Here is a 20,073-nt window from a genome sequence, read left to right as displayed (position 1 = left end):
AGGTCATGACCTGAGCTGAAATCAGGAGTCAGATGCTTAAGTGACTGAGCTACTTAGATGCCCCTCTAAATATCTTTTAAATGCCTGACTTAAGCTAGATTTGAAAGATTAGATTGTATGCCCTATAAAAAGTTAATATATTTTGTCTTCTGAAGGAATTGATCTTTATGTTTTATGGGTAGTACCTTTTACCTATATCAGTATTCTTTGTTGTTGGATACATAGATCTGTGTACCTCAGGTACATTTACATATATTCTCAGAAGTTATGCAATCTAATAAGTTATGCAAGATTATTAATATGCTTCCCCTTTCACATTTTAGTTCATCATTGTTTCAACAAAATTATCTGTTTTAAAAATAAAAGTTTTAAATATTAACAGTTTATATTTAGGTAGTCTGATTTTTTTTTTAAAATCCAAATTGATATATACCCTTTCATATAACACCCTGGTTTGTAACTTTGAGAAGTCTTTATCCGAAGTAGTTTCTCACCCTCACTCCCATCCTGACAGTTTTTGTGGGGTCTTTAGTTCCCCTGGTATTCATGAAATTATCTGTAATAGCAGAGGTTCTGTTGGATGAAAGGAATAGCAACTGTGTGGAAGATCTTAAAAAGGCAGAAAAAGTAGGATTATCAAAATTGATATTCAGAGAATTCAGTTAGTTGGGATAGCGTCTTCAGATTGAGACCTTAACTTTTTAGTTATATAAATCTTTTCAGGAAATAATGACAAGAAAAATCTAAGAAGTATCTGATATTGAGAAATGAAGGGAATCATTCCAGGATCCCTTTTTTCTTCATTCTGCTTTTAACCAACAACCAATTCCTCACCTGGAAATCATTATTTTAGGATGGGGTGAGGGACAAAGGGTTTGACATGAACTGTCAGTTGACAACAAGACATGTTTATTTACCGATCATTATTTTCATACCAAGCACCGTATTGGATGCTGCAGATTAAAAAGGAAGGGAAAATTAAATTTAGAAAAGTCAATATTTACATATTTTTTAAAAAAAGTTGATTGCAGAAAATGTTTGCAGAGTAATAATATATCCTACCTAAAGCCTTTTTTCAAACAGTTGATGCTTTTTTTTGGATAATTTTGTTTGTTACTAAGAATTTTATATTATGGATTATGATTCCCTTTGAACAAAGAGAAATTTTATTTGCAGTTGGCTCCAATGCAGGTGCTAGGTCCTTACATATAAATTTCGTATCTCTCCAGTCTATTTTCTACTGAGCTGTGTTTTGTTTTGTATTTTAATCATTCTTAGAAGTCTTTCAGCCTTCAAATAGATAATGAAACCATGAAGAAAGAACAACTGAATTTCTTTTCACTCCCCCCCCCAATAATGGGTTCATTCATCTTTATTCTAATATCTTTGAAATGACAGTTGTCTCTCTTTAGGAAAGTTGTATTTTAGTCTTCCTTGGGGCAGTTTTTAATCTTCAAATCTAAGCATATTCTTAAACTGATTTGGTTTAAAAGGGAAAAAGAACTTGCTACGTCGTAACTTTGATGGGTTTATGTTCTTACCCACAGACATTAGACCAGCTCCCACTCACCAACCCTGAACATTTTGGCACTCCTGTCATAGGGAAGAAAACAAATAGAGGAAGAAGATCTAATCATATGTAAGTCCATTTTCATAACTGTTAGTTGAACCTGAATTCATTTCTCCTTCTAGTATTGTTTTAAGAGTTAACTAATTTGAAATTGTACTTTGCAAAATGCTAACTGGATCTCATAGTAATTTCAGACTCCTTAGCACGGGTGCTTGAGATACTCCATGCTCAGCCAACCTTAACAGTTGTATATCTACCTCCCATTTCTCCCTGCATGTATCTTGATGCTGTAGTCAGAATGGAACCAGTCAGCGTTCGCTGAATACATCCTTTGTTTTCCTGATACCATGCTTTTATTCATGCTCTTTTTTTTCTTTCTCAAATCCACCCATACATGTCATTGTCCCACTCATTCAATCACCAACAGAAATGCTCCCACCTTTATGTGAACTGTTTTGTCTCCTTACTCTTCCCTTGAAAACAGACCTGTTTTCTTTCCTCTGAACCCCTCTAAATTCTTTGCATTTATCTAATGTCAAAAACAGTATTTCACCTGTTATTGTCATTGTAGTATTTGTTTTCTCTTCCTAATAATCTCCTTGACAGAAACCGTCTTCCTTATTTTCATGTCCTACAGTTGTGACATATATTCTACCTATTTAACAAATTACTTTTAATGGGCCATGCTTAGGCTCCAGAAGGCTCTAAATTAAAAAGGATCACAGGATCATAGGGTCATCAGAGATAAAGAAACAATTTTCAGTTACAGAAAGAAAAATAATTTATTGCGAAGGACTGGGGAGCAGAATAGCATCAGACTTCTCCATTGTAATACTAGATAATGGTAGCCAATAGAATGCAGAGTGGAAGAATGAAAGTCTCTATTAAAAAGGTGGACTCAGTTACCTAATATAATGGAACATTGGGGGGAAATTAAAGATAATATGATAACAAATAGAGAAAAAATAGCAAAGGCATTAAGTAACTCACCCTGAAAATTACATCAGAAAGGAAAACTTAGTAAGATGGAGGGAGAGGAGGTGGCTTAAATATAAAATTAAGTCCTAGTAACAATAGGAATTCAACAGAATAATGTATACAATGTATAAATTAGTATAAGACTTTTATTTAGAGATAAGGTAGTAACTATCAAAGAAATAGCTGAAACAGTTAAAAACATAGTTGCCTCCATAGGAGGCAAAGAAAATGGGAAGGGGTGGGATTTTAATGTATTCCATTGGAGGTTATTTTAAAAACAATTTTGAACATTTCACTTGGATAAAATTGAAAAAATTTTAACATGTCTAAGCCCAAATATTGTCAGAATGGCTGTTAAAAATAAATGTTGAGTTGAATTATTGAAATCTTTAGTGTAAGTGAATGCTTTCATTCAGTATTTAGAATCACATATTAAATCTAATTGTGGCTGAGCTTTGAAGATAGAAATTGGGTAAGCGCTATCTCTCATATTGCTTACTTTTAGCCTTAGAGCAAACTCATGAAGATAGGTATTATTTTTACCCATACTAAAAACTGGGGGAATTGGGCTCAGGGACAGTAAGTAATCCAAGGAACACAGGAAGGAAAGGACAAGGACTTGAACTCACCCATGCTCTATGGGCCTTTTCCCATTCAACTGATTGACTCTTATTTAGATAGAGTAGTACTTCAGTTACTTCCTAAATTAGTTCTAACAGTAAATAAATAATGACTCCTTTGAGGGAGGAAATTAAAAGACTAATCCTTGCATTGAAAAAATATTTCATATTAATATTTTCCTACTATACTTGTGATTCAGACCATGCATTTTTTTTTTTAACTCTCTGAAATTTTTAGAAGATGTTTTTCAGTTAATTACTAAGTGAATAATTTCTCTCACTTGTCATTTAGCTTGCTGATGACTTGATTATCTTTAGGGTATTCAGGGTATAACAATTATTTACTCTTCTGCATATGACTTGTTCTATCCAGAAAGAAAAATAAATGAAAAATGTATGATAGCATTATTCATATGAAGGAATCGTGTTGTGATTATTTGATGCTACTGTGATCTAATAATGTTACCAGTTTTTCCAGAGGGATATTTTCTTGCCGTAGAATATTCACTGAAGCACTTACAAGATAAACCTTTTGCTGTCTCTTTGAAAATTAATGATTTCAATTATGTATTAAAATTTTACCTACCATTGCTCATTAGAGTCTTCCATAGTTCTGTAGTCAACTTCTAATTATGATTGGTGATGTCAGAATAGTGAGGTGGGGTGTATTTAATGTAAAATTATTTCATTAGTGAAGATTTCTGCTTCTCTAGCTTTCGAGAGTGGCAGTGTGGCTTGATTGTTAAGAGTGTGAACTGTGGAGCCAGGTGGCCTGGGTGTGAATAACTCTCTCTGCCACTTCCTTGCTATATAACCCTGGGCAGATTACTTAGTTTTCATGCCTCAATTTTCTCATCTGTAAAATTGAGATAATAGTATAACCTATCTCTCAGAGTTGTTGCGAAGATTAAATGAATTCATATCCTTAAAGTATTTATATAGGAAACACTGTGTAAATACTAGATATCAAACATCATATATTGAATGCAAAAATTTTCATGAAATACCAGTATGTGACGTGACTTCATTCATAAAAATGTGTTTATATGTGAGTATATAAAAATTCTGCTTACAGTGTTTATGTCTGATAAGTGGAACTGTTTTGGGCTATATTATTTGAATTTTTTAGAACATTTCCATATTATGTTATATGCATATTGTAGGAAAAAGTTTTTGTGTCTACCAAAAATTCTTTTTAAAAATACTGCATCTAACATTTAGACATGTTTTATCTTTCTTCAACTGTCATCTACACGTGTAAAAATAAATTTAAAGTAAGATAATTTATAGATTATCACCTAGAGTGATCTTCAAAAATGACCCAGAATTATGATGTATTAAAAAATCTGTAAGTTGAGGTCTCCCTTTTAGATGAGACTAAAGCATGCATTTGTCACTGAGCAAGTTGATCTTTGCTTTCTAAAGACTCCCGCAAACATTCTAAGTTAGTGATTTTCCTGTTGAGAATCTCTGTATAATGAAAGATTTGCTGTTGGGATTGTATAGCATATGTGCAAAGTAAGAAGGCAGATCAGAGGTTGAGAATTAACTATTGTAGGAAACGAAGCCCCTCTCATCTGTAATCTTGTTTTACTTGCTCTTCCTTCCCCCTCACTATGGTGGTCATTCTCATTGCCAAGAGATCTTAACATCATAGTATGTAGACACCACAGGCAAGTACCACAGTTGGAAATTCCCTTCTCCTTAATTACAATTCCTCAAAGTTCTTTCACCCCTTTCTGAGTGATTTTCTACAACAAAGTCTTGGACCTGGACCTTAAGGTCATTTATCTGACCTTCATTTCCTCTTCCATTACTCAACTAAAAAAGTCTTCATTTTGATTCTCTGATTGTCATTTAAAATTTAATTTTGTACAGAGATAAATAAGGTTATCTCTTCCCAGGATTCCCCAGACTCTATTGTTAATGAGTATATCACTACTTTTATTTTCTTTTAACAACTGTTAATCCACATACCAGTTAATCTGCCTCCAGCTATTCAAAAATTATTTTTGACACCTTCCTTCAATTGAGTTTTATTTATATTCTACCTTTAATTAGTTAATTCTAATATGTTGAAGTTATTTTCTTAAGATTATCATTCTCTTTTAATTTTTTAAAGAAAGTTACTGATCATTCAGTGTATAAGTTGATTGAATTTTGCCCTTATAATTTAACCATCATATACAGATGTTTTGTTTGATTCTGCCTAAAGAATAGAATACCTGAAATTATAGAAACATTTGTGTACCCTCACCTCTCAAAAGTGTTTTCCAATAACCTGGCAAAAGTGTATATGCAGCTGCTACAGTAGAAATCAGTCTGCTTGCTGTTATTTTTTTTCTCCTTCAGAAAAAGAATAAAGCATAAGAAAGCTTATAATGGTTCTTGATAGTGATTATTTGTGGGGAGGGATTTTACCTATTGACAGTACTAAGTTTACCCAGTAGAGTAGTGATGTGTACCTGGCGTTTATAGGTCTGCAGATCTTTAAAAAATTTTTTTTCATTGAGATATAATTAACATAACAAAATTCACCCTTTGAAAGTGTATAGTTTGCAGTGTTTTTAGTGTATTCACAGATTATGTAACCAGTACCACTAATTCTAGAAGATTTTTTTTTATTGTTTGCTGTTTTATTTTGAGATGAGAATTTGATTCTAGTTTCCTTCTTGATTAAAAATTGGGGAAAAAATAAAACCCTTTTATTGGTAAGTATATACATGTCCATATTTCTAAGGAGCTGTACCTTGTTAGACTTTCTCATACTTACTAATACAGGTTTTTTAATTTAGTGTACAAAATTTGAAACTGAGTTACTTGCCTGAAATTATAAGGATGATTGAAGTCAGTTTCCTGTTTGCATCTTGTCATTTGCTGTTCTTTGGCACACGTCTTGTCTAAAGTTCTTCCTACTTAATTTACAATTAATTTACAATTAATAGTGATGTGCAGTCCCCTTAAATAATTAGCTATTAGTCTGTGGTGGTAAACATTCCCGAGTAGTTAGCTTTGTTTCCAGTGGCAGCATCAGATGTTATGTCACAAACAGTGCATTATTTTGTTCTGGCTCTGTAAACAAATACCACCTTACCACTGAAGCAGCAACGCTGTCAGAGGGGAATAAAACCAAGTAGGTTCTCTGCTTGCTCTGTATTTGCTCCCTTAAAATATTTTTTAAAATTATTGTTTATTATTTTTACATTTTATTTTTATTTATTTGAGAGAAAGTGCGTGAACACACAGCAGGGGGAAGGGCAGAGGGAGAAGGAGAAGCAGATTCCCCTGCTGAGCAGGGAGCCCAAAGTGGGGCTCGATCCCAAGACCCCGGGATCATGACCTGAGCCGAAGGCAGATGCTTCACCGACTGAGCCACACAGGCACCCCTTAAAATATTTTTGATGCTCATTTATTTTAGTTCACCAGTTTATTGAGTGTCTTGTATAAATTATTTCTTGGCTAAACTCCTCCAAGAGGAAAAGTTAAAGGAGCCTTAGGTATATATAGTGGTGTGGTTTTAACTGGTTGTGTACTTTATACTGCTTGTATACATTTTGTGATTTCAGGAAAAATAAAATTTAAAATAACCATCGTAGAAAGAAATAAATCTATTCAGTTCATTTATTTACTCAACAAATATTTATTGAATATCTGTGCTTGTGCCAAGCACTGTTCAGGTACTTGGGATATATCAGTGAATAAAACAGGCATTGATAAAATCTCTGCCCTTAGAGCTTATATTCTCTCATATAGGGGAGATGGGCAATAAAGAGAAAACGTAAGAAAGAACTAAGTAGATTATATAGTATGATGGATTTGTAAATGCTGTGGGTAAAGAATAAAAGTGAGGAGAGATTGGGGCAGGCAGGTTGTAAATTTGAATGAGATGGTCAGGGTCACCTAACTGAAATGACATTTGAACAGAGACTTAGAGGAGTCAAAACGTTTCCAGATGTCGAGGAGTAGAACATTCCAAGCTGTTTGGCTGCAAAGGGGAGTAGAGAAACGAGGTGGCAGTAGCTGGTGGAGAAGGTGAGGTCAAGGGATTCTTTTTTTAAGTGGGAGAAATAATAGCATATTGATGGAAATAACAGTATGCTGATGGGACTCAATGTAGTAGAGGCAGAAAAATTGATACAGGAGAAATGAGTGCTCTTGGAACAAAGTCTTCAGTTGCCAAGGTCGGGGTTGGGGGTGGACAGGAAATCTAGTCTGTAAATGGGCAATGGTTTTAGAGTGGAACTTGGACATTTAATATGAAAGGTGGATAGGTGTTTTATGTAGGCAGTCACTTTTTTTTTATATGTCACTTTCTGATGTCTGAAGTCTTCACACTTGTTAAGTCTTAAGAAAGAAATGAGAATCTTCATAAAGATGCAGATGACTTTGTTAGGCAAATAAAGCCCAGTTTTCTCTCTCTCTGTTTTACAGATTTGATACATGTTATCCGTGATATTGGGACTTTCTATCTTGCTAATGATAATGACATGAAGAGTGTCCATTAAATCCTAGCTGAATAAGTTTTTTATGGCTGCTTTAGAAAAGCAGTAATTATGGTTTTAAGGTTGGATGTCTTCCATAGTCATTAGAAAGTGAAGAGATAAAAGTCATTGCCCTTGAGAAACACTTCTAATCAATTAGAACTCAGACTTGGGAGGTCTTTCATTACTGTCCCAAGCTGTGTGCCTATTTTTAAGGTTTTATGCTTTGCTAATATGAAGGTATATTTGTTTTTCCTACCTCCTACTTACTTTCCATGTCCCTACTTTAAATTGCTTTAAGTGCCATTTGAAATACAGTAGTTCTCAGCAGCAAACTTGAAAATTTGCTTTGTTTTTACCAGGGGACAATTTTTAAGTCCCTTGATCATTGAAATCAAATAGTGATATTTCCCATATCACTCTAAAATGTTTAGTATTATTATAGTAGTTTTTGCTTTTTTTATAATTATGTTGAAATATATAAAGGAGTGACATTATGTTGCCATCCCTTTGGAAAGGCATCAAGACAAATTTTAGAGTATATTAGATTTGTCCCAGTCAACCAAATAGTTAAATCATGTTTAAGGTTTTAAAATAATCTGTCAGTTTACATTTTTTGTCAGTGAACTTGGTCATTGCCAACTATCTCAAAAATGTTTTCATCCCTATAGGTAATTAATACTAACCATTCTTCTATTTAATTTGTAAAAAAGAACGTACATTGTAGTCTATTCATTTCTTAGTGTCTTTGCTTACTCTGTGCGTTTTGAGCACTCACTTGTTAGAATCTTTCTTTAACACTGATTGTGGGCTTTCTTGGAACCAGATTCAGAGCTGTATTTTTGTTTGTTTTATGTTTTTTTTTTTCCTTTTTAGTTTTACTTTTTGCTGTGCTTTTGTCTAACAAATGGATGGTTTTAGATAGTTCCTTTTTCTGCTGACAGTGAACTTCTTTCTAATTTATTAGTCCAATATACAATGTAAACTGAAAGGAATTTCTAACATAATACAAAATAACAGTATTGTACATTTTATCAATTCCTGGTTTGTGTATATTTGATATTAAGGATAGCATTGGTGATCTCTTATCAGATTGTCTTCTCTCCCACCCTAAGCCCCAATAAATAAAGACCTTTCTTCCCCTTTTTAAAATTAGCTTTGTACTGGGAGTATAAAATTACTATCTTTAGAACTTCCTTAATCTGAGAGTTGGATCTAATACATTTTAGTGTAGTACTGGGATGTTTCGTATGGGGCCTTCAGCTTTTTGAGAATTTGGGGACCATTGTTACTCTGTTCTGTTCTCCCCCCTTAACCTTTTAGAGTAGCACTAAATAAACGCAAAGGATGTTTAGGAAAATGATGTGCTTCCTTCTAATGATAACCCTTTTTGTTATTCTTTAGAAATTTAGAAAATTGTTTAAAAATTTAAATTTGCCATTCTGTAGGTTTTAGAAAATGAGGTAAGATTTCTAGACTACCTATATTTATCAACTTGGTATGCTCATTCTTTGTGAAGATAAATGGAAATATCTTATTTTTTTCTTTCCCTAGACCAGAGGAAGAGTCGTCTTCATCCTCCAGTGATGAAGATGAGGATGATAGGAAACAGATCGATGAACTACTAGGAAAAGTTGTATGTGTAGATTACGTTAGTTTGGATAAAAAGAAAGCACTATGGTTTCCTGCATTGGTGAGTAACTTCAGTATAAAGGAGTTTAAAATTCAACTATTTAGGTTCATGAAGAAAACAATTGATAATCTTACTAGTGTTTTTCATAGGTACAGAGTAGGGAAATGGTTTTAGTGTCATTTAGTTTACACAAAGATTACTTTCAAAATTGTCTTTGAGTACCAAGAATTCTTTTAAGTCATCCAAGAAAGGCAAAATTATGGTAATTTTAGAGGGTAGGTATGTGGGAGTTCATTATACTGCTCTCTCTATTTTGGGTAGAAGATTCATAATGCAAACTTTTAAAACTTCTAAATTCATCATGCAAAAGACTGCAGAAGAAGAGAATCTTTTTCTACTGTTGTCTGCAAATGATGTCTATTTATCGTTCTTTTCAGTGAACATGATTTGTGTTCTTTATCCTGAATACTTATCAGTTCAGTGTTTTGCACCAAGTAATTGCCCAATAAATGGCTAGCTCTTATAATTAAAACTTATATTGTATCTTACAATTAAAACTAAAGAGGGCAATTATTTGTTTTAATAAATATAAATACTTTATGATACCTTCATACCTCTGCATATACCCATCTATCCAGCCTAATAGTTATTGGATGCCTGCTATCTGCAAGGACTGTTAAGACCTTTACAAGGACTGTGAGGCAGGTAATATTATTTATCCTCACTTAGAGATCAGGAGACTGATTATTGGAAAGGTTAAGTAACTTGGTTAATGGTGAGCTGAAAACAAATGTCAGTGTATATGATCATTTCTTTTTTCCTAAAGCACTAAGATTCTTTGTAAGAATTTCTTTTGAAAACATGTTTTAAAAAACAGTTTTGTGTGTCTTTTTCTAAAATAACAGGAATATTAATTTTTCACTGTTAGTATATTCAGTATTAAGATTCTCTCGCCCATAGTTTCTAAATAGTTTCCTTGATGATAAGGAAAATATTTAAGGATTTATGATGTTGAATTGTCAGTAATTGGTGTAGGAACCATCACAGTATTATTTAAAGAATCTTAGAGATCCTCCCCCCCCCCAAATTGAGATCTTTTGGACAGTTATGAATAATTTTTGTCAATTAGAGTGTGAACTTGTGTTCTCGATCGAACAGTCAACATAATCACATAAATAGTATTTGGGTTTCAATTTTTAAAATTAGTTTTTATAAATTGAGTAAATTTTACAAGTGTTTAGTAACATCACTGTGTTAGGAAACAGTTGTACTCCTAGGACCTGTAAGTAGCCCCCATGTGTTGAGCACCTACCATGTCCAGGCACTGTATGAAGCTGGTCACATAAGTAGTCGCATTGAATCCTGAGACTGAAAAATACGGGGTATTCACCCCATTTTAACAGAAGGAAATCTTAGCTTCCATGACTCACGCAGTCTTCCTTTTCATTTTCCTTCACTGTTTCTCCTCTAACCAGCCTTTAAATGTTGCCGTGCAAGGTTCAGAATATATCACTCTGTATTCTCTTTAGGGTGATCTCATCCCCTTTTATAGCATCAGTTGCAGAGTTAACAAACTGAAATGCCTTAGGGACCAAGAAAATCACACACATGAGTGAACAGGATGAAATATGGATTATCATTCCTGTGGCAGAATGGAAAGCGAACCACTTAACACACCAGCAGCAGCACTGGCCAAAGCTACCATATGTGTAGTTTTTGAAACCCATGAGAAAGTGTGAGTCCTTCGATAGCTCAGTGGTAGAGTGGAGGACTGCCAAACCCATGAGAAAAAAAGAAAAAGGTAGATTTTGTTCACAGTTTTAGACCCAAGTTTAAGCCCCTGGTATTTAGGCTGTTGACTCCCAAGTTTATATCTTAACAGTTCAGACTTCCATTGAGCTCCGGACTTGGGTATCTGTTTAGTATCTCCATTTGGCTGTCCTTCAGCCATCTCAACACTTAATAAGTTTAAAACTAAATGTATTCTTTCCTCCCTCCTTCCCAAACTTGGCCCTCCTCCAGTGTTTCATCTCACAGTGAATGACATCATTTGCACAAGACAAAAACCTGAGCATCCTCTGCTCACTCATCTCTTCACTTCCCTAATTACCTCTAATATTCTCTTTCCTTTAATATGCCATTGCCACCACTCTCCATCCGAGTCACCACCACCTCTCTCACCTGGGTGATTGTGGTGGCTTCATCTCTTTCAACTCTTGCCCTTCTCTAGCCCATTTTCTTAAAAACAGCCGAAGTAATTTTATTTTATTCTTTTTTTTTTTTTAAGTTTTATTTATTTAAAATCTCTACCCCCCATGTGGGGCTTGAATTCAAGACCCTAAGGTCAAGGGTCATATGCTCTTCTGACTGAGCCAGCCAGGCATCACCAAAGTAATTTTAATTTTTTTATTTTCATTTTTTCAAAGTAATTTTAATTTAATTTTTTAAAAAAGATTTTATTTATTTATTTGACAGAGAGAGACATAGCGAGAGCAGGAACACGAGCAGGGGGAGTGGGAGAGGGAGAAGCAGGCTTCCCGCGGAGCAGGGAAACCGAGGCGGGGCTGGATCCCAGGACCCTGGGATCATGACCTGAGCTGAAGGCGGATGCTTAACGACTGAGCCACCCAGGTGCCCCTCAAAGTAATTTTTAAAAGGCAAATCTAGTATAACATTACCCTGCTTCAGAGCCTTTCCTTAAAGATTTTAGATTTTATCCCTAAGAATTAACATGACCTAAAAGACTGGAAAAACCTGAACCCTTCTTATCTCTCTTAATCAGTCCAGGCAGAAAGTTAGCCAGACTGACCTTCTTTTGCTCTCTGGGGCAGGTTCCAGTGCTTGCTGTCTCTGGCCCTTCCCGTTATTTGTTTCCATTGCTTGCAGCGCACCCCTTATACGACACACACGTGCATCTAGGCACATTGTTTGTCAGGCCATTTCCTACTCAGTCTTTTTTTTTTTTTTTTTTTAAGATTTTTATTTATTTATTTGACAGAGAGGGAACACAAGCAGGGGCAGCGGGAGAGGGAGAAGCAGGCTTCCTGCCGAGCAAGGAGCCCGATGTGGGGCTCGATCCCAGGACCCTGGGATCATGACCTGAGCCGAAGGCAGACACTTAACCGACTGAGCCACCCAGGTGCCCCTTCTACTCAGTCTTAAAAGCTGAGCTTAAATGTTGGGTCTTCAGGAAAGTGGTCCCTGATTACCTAGATAAGGACTTAACGTAGTAGCAGTTAAATACACGTGCACTTACTTGTTTAGTGCTTGTCTTCTATAGGGTGCAAGCTCCATGTGGGGAGGAGCAGTGACTGACTTGGTCTCTTTTTCTCCGGCATCTAGTACAGTACCTCGAGGTGGCAGTCAGTATCTGTAGAGTCACAAGATGAGTATATGAGCAAATGCTTAGTATTTACTTCAGACTTTTTTTGGCATGACAGGGAAGTTTCCCTCGATGCTAATAATGTATAAAAGACTTTCATCAGGGAGTTCATTCAGAATGCCATCAACATTTAAAGAATGCTTAGTGCAATGCAGTTGCAGTTATGGAAAATGTTAACTAACTTCTTAAAGACTGAATTAGAACTAACCTGTTTCTAGCTCCTTTCTGACCTGTGGTGAGAGTATGTGCCTTTATGTACTGTTGTGTCATTTTTCAGAGCCGATAAGCCCATCCTTAGGACAAACCTGTCATACTTACTTAGCTCATTTTTCATTTAGAAATATAACTATTCTTTTAACTTGTTCTTGGTGTACAGAGTGGGCTGTCTTGGAATTGAAATACTAAAAATTTATAGGTGTCTTGCATTAGCCTTTGGGAAGGCCCACTTTGACCTCACTTTAAATAGCAGCTGAGGCAGCTCCAGCTAAGTCCTCTCTTGGGGAGTGATCAGTCCTACACAGCCTGCATGTCTTTTTAAAAATGTTTACTTTTTAGAGTGGGTAGTATTATGAAGAAATTTTGGTGCCTGTTATACATATTTAAATGTAAATAATAAGTAGAACCTCATCTGTATCTTTTTTAAGATCGAGACTGCTCTGATTGAGGTTCTGATACTGGCTCCCGTTTTGGTTCCCGCTGTTTTCCTAGCCGTGCTGCACACCCTCTGTTAAGGCTCGGGCTTTACCTCCGTTTTCCACCCCAGCCTCCACTTTCATGCCGGTGTTCTATTTCTGACGAGAACTTGGTCCACAGCGTCAGTCTGGGCATGGCCGTGCTTCTGCTTTCAACACGAGCCTGTGCCAAAAACCGTGTGGGGAATCCAGAGAGCTGGAAGGATAGAGGATGTAAAATTAAAATTACTTGTGTGTATTCCCACATGTGTGTAGCTGTTTACCCTACAAACTAAAATTAGTTTTTAAACTTTAAGCTGAAACTGTTTTTTGAAAGGATTTAAATAGTTGATATTTATGTAAATATCTGTAAATTTTGCTTTTAGCTCTAATGGTTTTACACTTTTTTTTAAAGGTGGTTTGTCCTGATTGTAGTGATGAAATTGCTGTGAAAAAAGACAATATTCTTGTTCGATCTTTCAAAGATGGCAAATTGTAAGTATGATTCACTAGGGATGAAAAGTATGCTGTTTTTCCATGTTAGGAAGATAAATGATAAATTAGTTTTTTCTAATGACTTATGCTTTTACTTTTCATCATACAGAATGTTTTAAACAAAGTATGATCTTTTTCATATTATCATTTAAGTGATCTTATAGTCTGCTTTCCTTGTTCATTTTGGTTTTTTTTTTAAAACTCCCAGAGTTTCTAGACCCTCAGTATTACCTAGTTTATCAGTATTTGCCTGTATAGTAGCTGGTGATTTGTTGAGGCAAATTTAGATCTATCTACTATAATACTTGATTGCTGTATTTATTGATGTGTTTATTATTCTGGAATGTTTAATTGGGCTCTAATATTTTTAGTTCTGTCCAATGGTTATACTGATACCTGTTGTATAACATTTGACTTCTGCAGTTCTAAGGGTTAAAATGGATTACTATAAATGTATGTTAAGTGTTCAAGTGATTTTTCCTATAGAACTTTTTTGGAACTGAGTTACGGATTTCTATGGGTTTTTTTTGTTTTGTTTTGTTTTTTAGAATTGTGCGACTAGAAAAGTCATATATTTTATACTTTGCCTTATTCCGTGTCTATACCTTAAAATGATCATCATGTTTTAAGATTGGTGTTTGGGTTTTCAGGTTCTGAAAAGTGATTTTTAAAAACAATCTATGAAATCCACTTTAACAAAACTGAGATAATCAGAAATTTGAACACTGAAATTGAATACTGGTTTGATGATAGTAAGAAATTACTGTTAATTTTTAAACGTGTAGTAATGGTATTTGTTATGATTTTTAAAAAGACTTCTTTCAAACCTTCATAATGAAGTATATTATAAATCAAATTATATAGTATCTGGGATTTGCTGTAAAATAATCCACGAGGGAAGTATAGGGATATAAATGAAACAGTGACTATGAGTTCATGATTATTGTAGTTGGGTAATGGGTATGTGGTGGTTCATTGCGCTATTCTATTTCCTTTTGTATGTATTTGAAATTTTTAAAATAAAAAGTTAAAAAAATAGGCAGGTTGAAAAATGTATTTGGAATAGTTTTCAGGCTTTTGTAGATTGATTGATGTAAGCCAAATGCAGAAGAGCTGAATGATGTAGAACAATGATTTATTATTGTAAAATAGGAGGTATGTGTGATATATATGATAGAAACTCTCCCAGTTGCTTGCATCTGACCCCCTCCCTATGGTTGGAGAGTTCCATGAAGGATCTTAAATTATATATTAGAAGTTTGCTTGTGAGCCTAGAATCCAGTTTAAAAACAGTTATTAGAAGAACATTTATATTATAAACAAGTACATTTTCTTCCAGTCTTAAATTTAGTAATCTCTTGTGATTATCCCAAGATAATGGCAAATTCTTACAATTTGACTTCTTTTTTATTGGATTGATCCTGCTCTCCAAATATTTTCATTTATTATTATTTTGGATAGCAGGATCAATATTTTCCTTATTGCATTTAGCCAGGGACTCTTTGATATTTGAGAATACCTCGTAAAACATCTCTCAAGGAGGGGTCGTTCTGTAGATGATTACATATTTTAATATCCTGCCTAGCATTTCATTTGGGAATTGCAACACTCTGCAGTCACTTTCATTGTAAATGTTAATGTTTCCATATTTTCAGTATCTTTCTGTGGTGTGTAATTGGACTCTTAATCTCTGTTGTGTTTTTGTGGCTTTTTTTTTCTTTAAAATAAAAAAAAAAAATAATGTAGTACTTCAGTGCCAAGAAAGGATGTCCATGAAATTACTAGTGACACTGCACCAAAGCCTGATGCTATATTAAAACAAGGTAAGGATAATCTTGGAATAATTTATGGTTAATTTAAAAACTGCTGAAGTGTTTTTGAAGATCAGACTTTCTTTTGCTTTTTAAAAAAATACATATTTTTGAAGTTCTGTCTTTGAAGTTCCATTTGGTTCTGTGTGAATTACACTTTTGTAAATCTGTGTGTCTTTTGCTATTATAGGGCTGCTTTTTCTTTTTTAGCTTATAATCAGGGGCAGTAATCTAAGATTGGGAAGGAACTAGATCATCAGCCAATTACCATAGACTTGCTTTGCCTAGTAAATAGAATATTTAGTTCCTGAGGATGGTAGAAACAGGAATCAAAAGTAATTTTGATTTGGCATTTCTCATAGTATAACAATAGTTATATTTTATTGAGGAATATGCCGTAATTGCCTTTCTTACTTGATTTTTGGCATTGTAGACAACTTTCTTATTGCCCAGTTCATCAAATCTGATAATATGCTATGTAGACTAGTTAAAAATCACCAAGAATTTGTGGCTTAGAGTTCATGTCCATGTATTGTAAAACAAAAATAATTGTGTCTCACCAATTTTGGTTTAAGCTAATTATTAATATAATTTTAATTCATGTTTTATTAGGAATGAGGATAACATATCTATAGTACATTTTCAGCTATTGTGTGTTCAATACAATGGCTCTGTGCTTGATATATAATGCTGTTTAATAGTCATTTGTTGGACCAATGATCAGAAATTTACCTATGTTAAAGTTGTTTATACTAGGCATGTTTAATTTTTGTTTAAAAGAAGAAAACTGCTCTTTTCGTTTGTATTTGTTTGAACCTAAGTCATCTTCTAATAGCAGTAGTTTGCCATCTATAAATTGGGTCCCGATGCTTAGGACTGCTGGGTTTTAAATGAGTCGCTACAGAACAGTGCCTGGCACACAGCAAACAAATGTCCGTGCTTTTAGCACAGCGGTTAATTTTTTATCTTGTTTAATTAGACAAATCAGTTGTCTTAATTTCTCCAGTTCACATAGTTTTTGGTCCTCTCTGCAGCCTTCGATCAGGCCCTTGAGTTTCATAAAAGTAGAACTATTCCTGCTAACTGGAAGACTGAACTGAAGGAAGATAGTTCTAGCAGTGAGGCGGAGGAAGAAGAGGAGGAGGAAGATGATGAAAAAGAAAAGGAGGATAATAGCAGTGAAGAAGAGGTAAGGACAAACAGTTGATGTCTTAAAATTCAGAGTAACAGTTGGGTTTCCTCTGTGAGTTAGGATTTGGCACAAAGTCATCAATCACTTCAGTGTTTTTAGTATTAGAAATATTTCGTAATAAATATGTGCTTGTGCTATCCATCATAACCAAGTAGTTTGCTTGCTTATTTAAAATAGAAATATGGTCTTGGGAAATTAAAAATATTAAGTATAGTTATTTCAGTAACCTCAGAAATGTTTCTTAATCTTGCCGTGCTTTTGGTTTATCAGATAATAAGGGAAATACCCACCTAATATAGCAAAGTGCTGCTTTCAGCACTGCTTTCATCAAAGTGATGCTTTTCATCATTGTGTGGCCAGCCGTCACCTCCTACAGTGTTTTTATCTGCATATTTTATTGAAATACCTAGAGAAGTATAAAATATATCTTCTATCTAGTATTATTAAAAGAATAATCAGCAAAAAAGGATTAATATCTCTTTGATTTAGAGAATCTTAAATAATTATATCTAATACAAATGGGTGGATAGTTCTAATTAGATCATAAATAAAGCATCTATGAGTTTATATGGATCAAGGAGATAAAGTTTTAGATTACTGTAAATGGTACTTTAGGTCTAGCAATGATAAGTACCAAAAAAAGATGTCCATGATATTACTAGTGACATTGCACCACTGTACTTGTTAATGATACTTCCTAGAAGTTATTGGTGAATGGTGCAGATAGTGAAGGCTGTATATTTGACCATCAAGCAAATTGGACTGAATGTTTTCAGGAAACTAATAAGTTAATGTCAATATGTAGTATTTTAGGTAAGTTATTAAATTCTGCCATCTAACTGTAATGAACAACTATTGATGAAATAGGATTGTTCTAGAGTTTATGTTTTATGACATAGTGCTTTATGATGACAGTGTGTAGTGTAAAAGTTTCTCAGCTTCAGTCGTCCCCACTGCTTTCTGTTTAAAATGCCAAAATGAACAAGCAATCCTTTGCTTAAAACCTCCCCAATAGCTTCTTATCACCCTAAAAGTCAAGTTTCACTTATAGAACCTCCTTTACAGTCCGGCCCCACCTTCATATCGCTTCTCTTGGCATCCCTTGCCACTTTGAACTTGATGCTGTAGCCATATTAAATTACATACCTTGTTTCTGCTCAACCTGTACACATACCAGTACCTTTACCTACAGTGCCCTTCCCTGTTCTCCCCCACTTAGCCTGGCAAACTCCTGTTCAGTTTTCAGAACCCTACTAACATGTCACCTCTGTAAAGGGAAGCCATCTGTGAAGTATCACCTCCTTCACCCAAGGAAAGTCAATCACTCCATTTGCTAATCTAACCTGATATCATTCCTTGTGCATTTTTTTGTCATTTAAAACCCCTCCCCCCACCCACACTTACTGTCTGTTTTCTCCCCTATAAGCTCCTCAAGGGTAAAGGACCCTGTGTTAACTTGATAGTGTCTGTCAGAAGGTATAACATGTAAATAAATGAGGGTCAATAAATATTAGTTACTAAAATTTTTGTTGCTTAGATTTGTGTTCTATAAATGTTTTTGTAAAAGCAAATCTGATTTCTAGTTTAAACATTTTCTTAAGTTAAATACAAACCTCACTGAAAGATTTTTGTGACAGGAATACATTTGGCAGTTTATGAAAGTCAAATATTGTATCGGGGCATTTAAGATAATATCTTAGATTTATATCTGATTACTTTACCAAAGCCTAGCTCTGTGGACCATGTTTAAATTGAGAAGTGCAGTGTTGTTTTTTTTTAATAAACAAATTAATAATTGTCATTTATTCTTCTCTGCTCAACCAGCAGACCTAAAGGTTTATCAACATGGATTTTGTTTCTGGTTTTTAACTTGCCTGCCTTTGCTCTGCCAGCTTTTGAAATAAAGGGGTAAATGTCAAAACAGTGGCATTAGACAGAGGATTTTTAAAATTAAAATGATAGAGTTATTTAGACTATCAATTGAAAAGCATGCTCTTAAGTTTTACCATCAGAGATACATTTGTTTCAGCCAGAGTAACTTTAAGATGTGGATTTTGTATCACTTTCTCTGCAGTTACTCCTGATCATGTTCTCTAATGAAAGGCTCCATCGCTTATTTTTCTTTTATTTGATTCAGCACCTAGCATAGTGCCTACACTTACTGGTGCTCATTAAGTGGTTTGTTGAATGGATGATAGTCACTGAATTGATGAGTTCCTCCATCTCACCTACTACCCTGCTCCTTGCAGGTTGCTTCAGGACCAGCTCCCTACTGCCACAGCCCCTGGCCACAGCAGCAAGAAGCTAGTCCCTCCCTTGTAATTGATAAATCGGGGAACTATTTTATTACTTGAAGATTTCCCTAAGTCTGAATCTTCAGGTATTGTAGATCAAGTTTGTTCCCCACTTTACTGATTTTCTAAGCTTGAAGTGCTATACAGTGGGGCTGTATATAATGAAGGATACTTGTAGTTAGAGCTAAGGGGACCCACACTTTGTATAGTTCTGGAGGAGCAACAAGAGAGTCAGTTTTGGTGTTAAACCCTGACCCAATTTAATATAAGTGAGAGTAGGTCTTCTTGAGCCTGTGGCCCTGATTTAAAGAATAGATATCTGATATGGTAAAAAGCTCATGAGCCATCTTGCTAAGTCTCATTTCTTAGATGAGAATTTACATTTGGAATTGTCACTATTGAGATACCTTTTAGGACATATTCCTTTGGAAAGCATAAAATGTCTAGACTTGCCTGGTTTTGAACAGCTTAGTGTTAAGAAATAATTTTTACTTGGTAAAACAAGCCTTTGAAATATTTTAGTGAGTATTAGTCTCTGCTGTTGGTAGGAAATCTTACATTATTAAAATGCTTCCTTGAGGAAAATAATACTCTCTTCTTCTGTGACCAAAATTAGGAAGAAATAGAACCATTTCCAGAAGAAAGGGAGAATTTTCTTCAGCAGTTATACAAATTTATGGAGGATAGAGGTGAGTTTTTTTTATTCATGATTAGTATTATAATGTATCATATAGTTAATTAATACTTTAAGAATTCTGTTCATTAAGCTTCATGTCATGTAGTAATCGTGGCCCTCTTCTTGATTGCCAGCGTCACCAGCACCTAGCATCATACCTGTCATATAGTAAATGGAATGAGGACTTTGACAGTATTCTGATGGATATTATGGCTATGGACCCATATGGCCTGATTTCTGTCCTGGTCTGGCCACCCATCCATGGGTCCC

General features: G+C 34.7%; 1 protein-coding gene across 7 annotated transcripts in view; it reads left to right on the top strand.

The window, feature by feature from the left end:
- ARID4B (AT-rich interaction domain 4B) overlaps window positions 1–20,073 on the top strand; it is a 143,549-nt gene that overhangs the window by 74,506 nt on the left and 48,970 nt on the right. For all 7 annotated transcript variants that reach the window (XM_078077719.1, XM_078077721.1, XM_078077720.1 and 4 more), the window contains exons 7-12: window positions 1,548–1,639; window positions 9,204–9,342; window positions 13,751–13,830; window positions 15,577–15,653; window positions 16,676–16,830; window positions 19,744–19,816. In XM_078077719.1, the coding sequence (XP_077933845.1) occupies window positions 1,548–1,639; window positions 9,204–9,342; window positions 13,751–13,830; window positions 15,577–15,653; window positions 16,676–16,830; window positions 19,744–19,816 (616 nt within the window). The remainder of the gene's footprint in view (window positions 1–1,547; window positions 1,640–9,203; window positions 9,343–13,750; window positions 13,831–15,576; window positions 15,654–16,675; window positions 16,831–19,743; window positions 19,817–20,073) is intronic.

Source organism: Halichoerus grypus, chromosome 7, assembly GCF_964656455.1.
Source record: "Halichoerus grypus chromosome 7, mHalGry1.hap1.1, whole genome shotgun sequence".
Lineage (NCBI taxonomy): Eukaryota > Metazoa > Chordata > Mammalia > Carnivora > Phocidae > Halichoerus > Halichoerus grypus.
The sequence above is the reverse complement of the archived record's forward strand: the minus strand, read 5'-3'. Positions and strand labels throughout refer to the sequence as shown.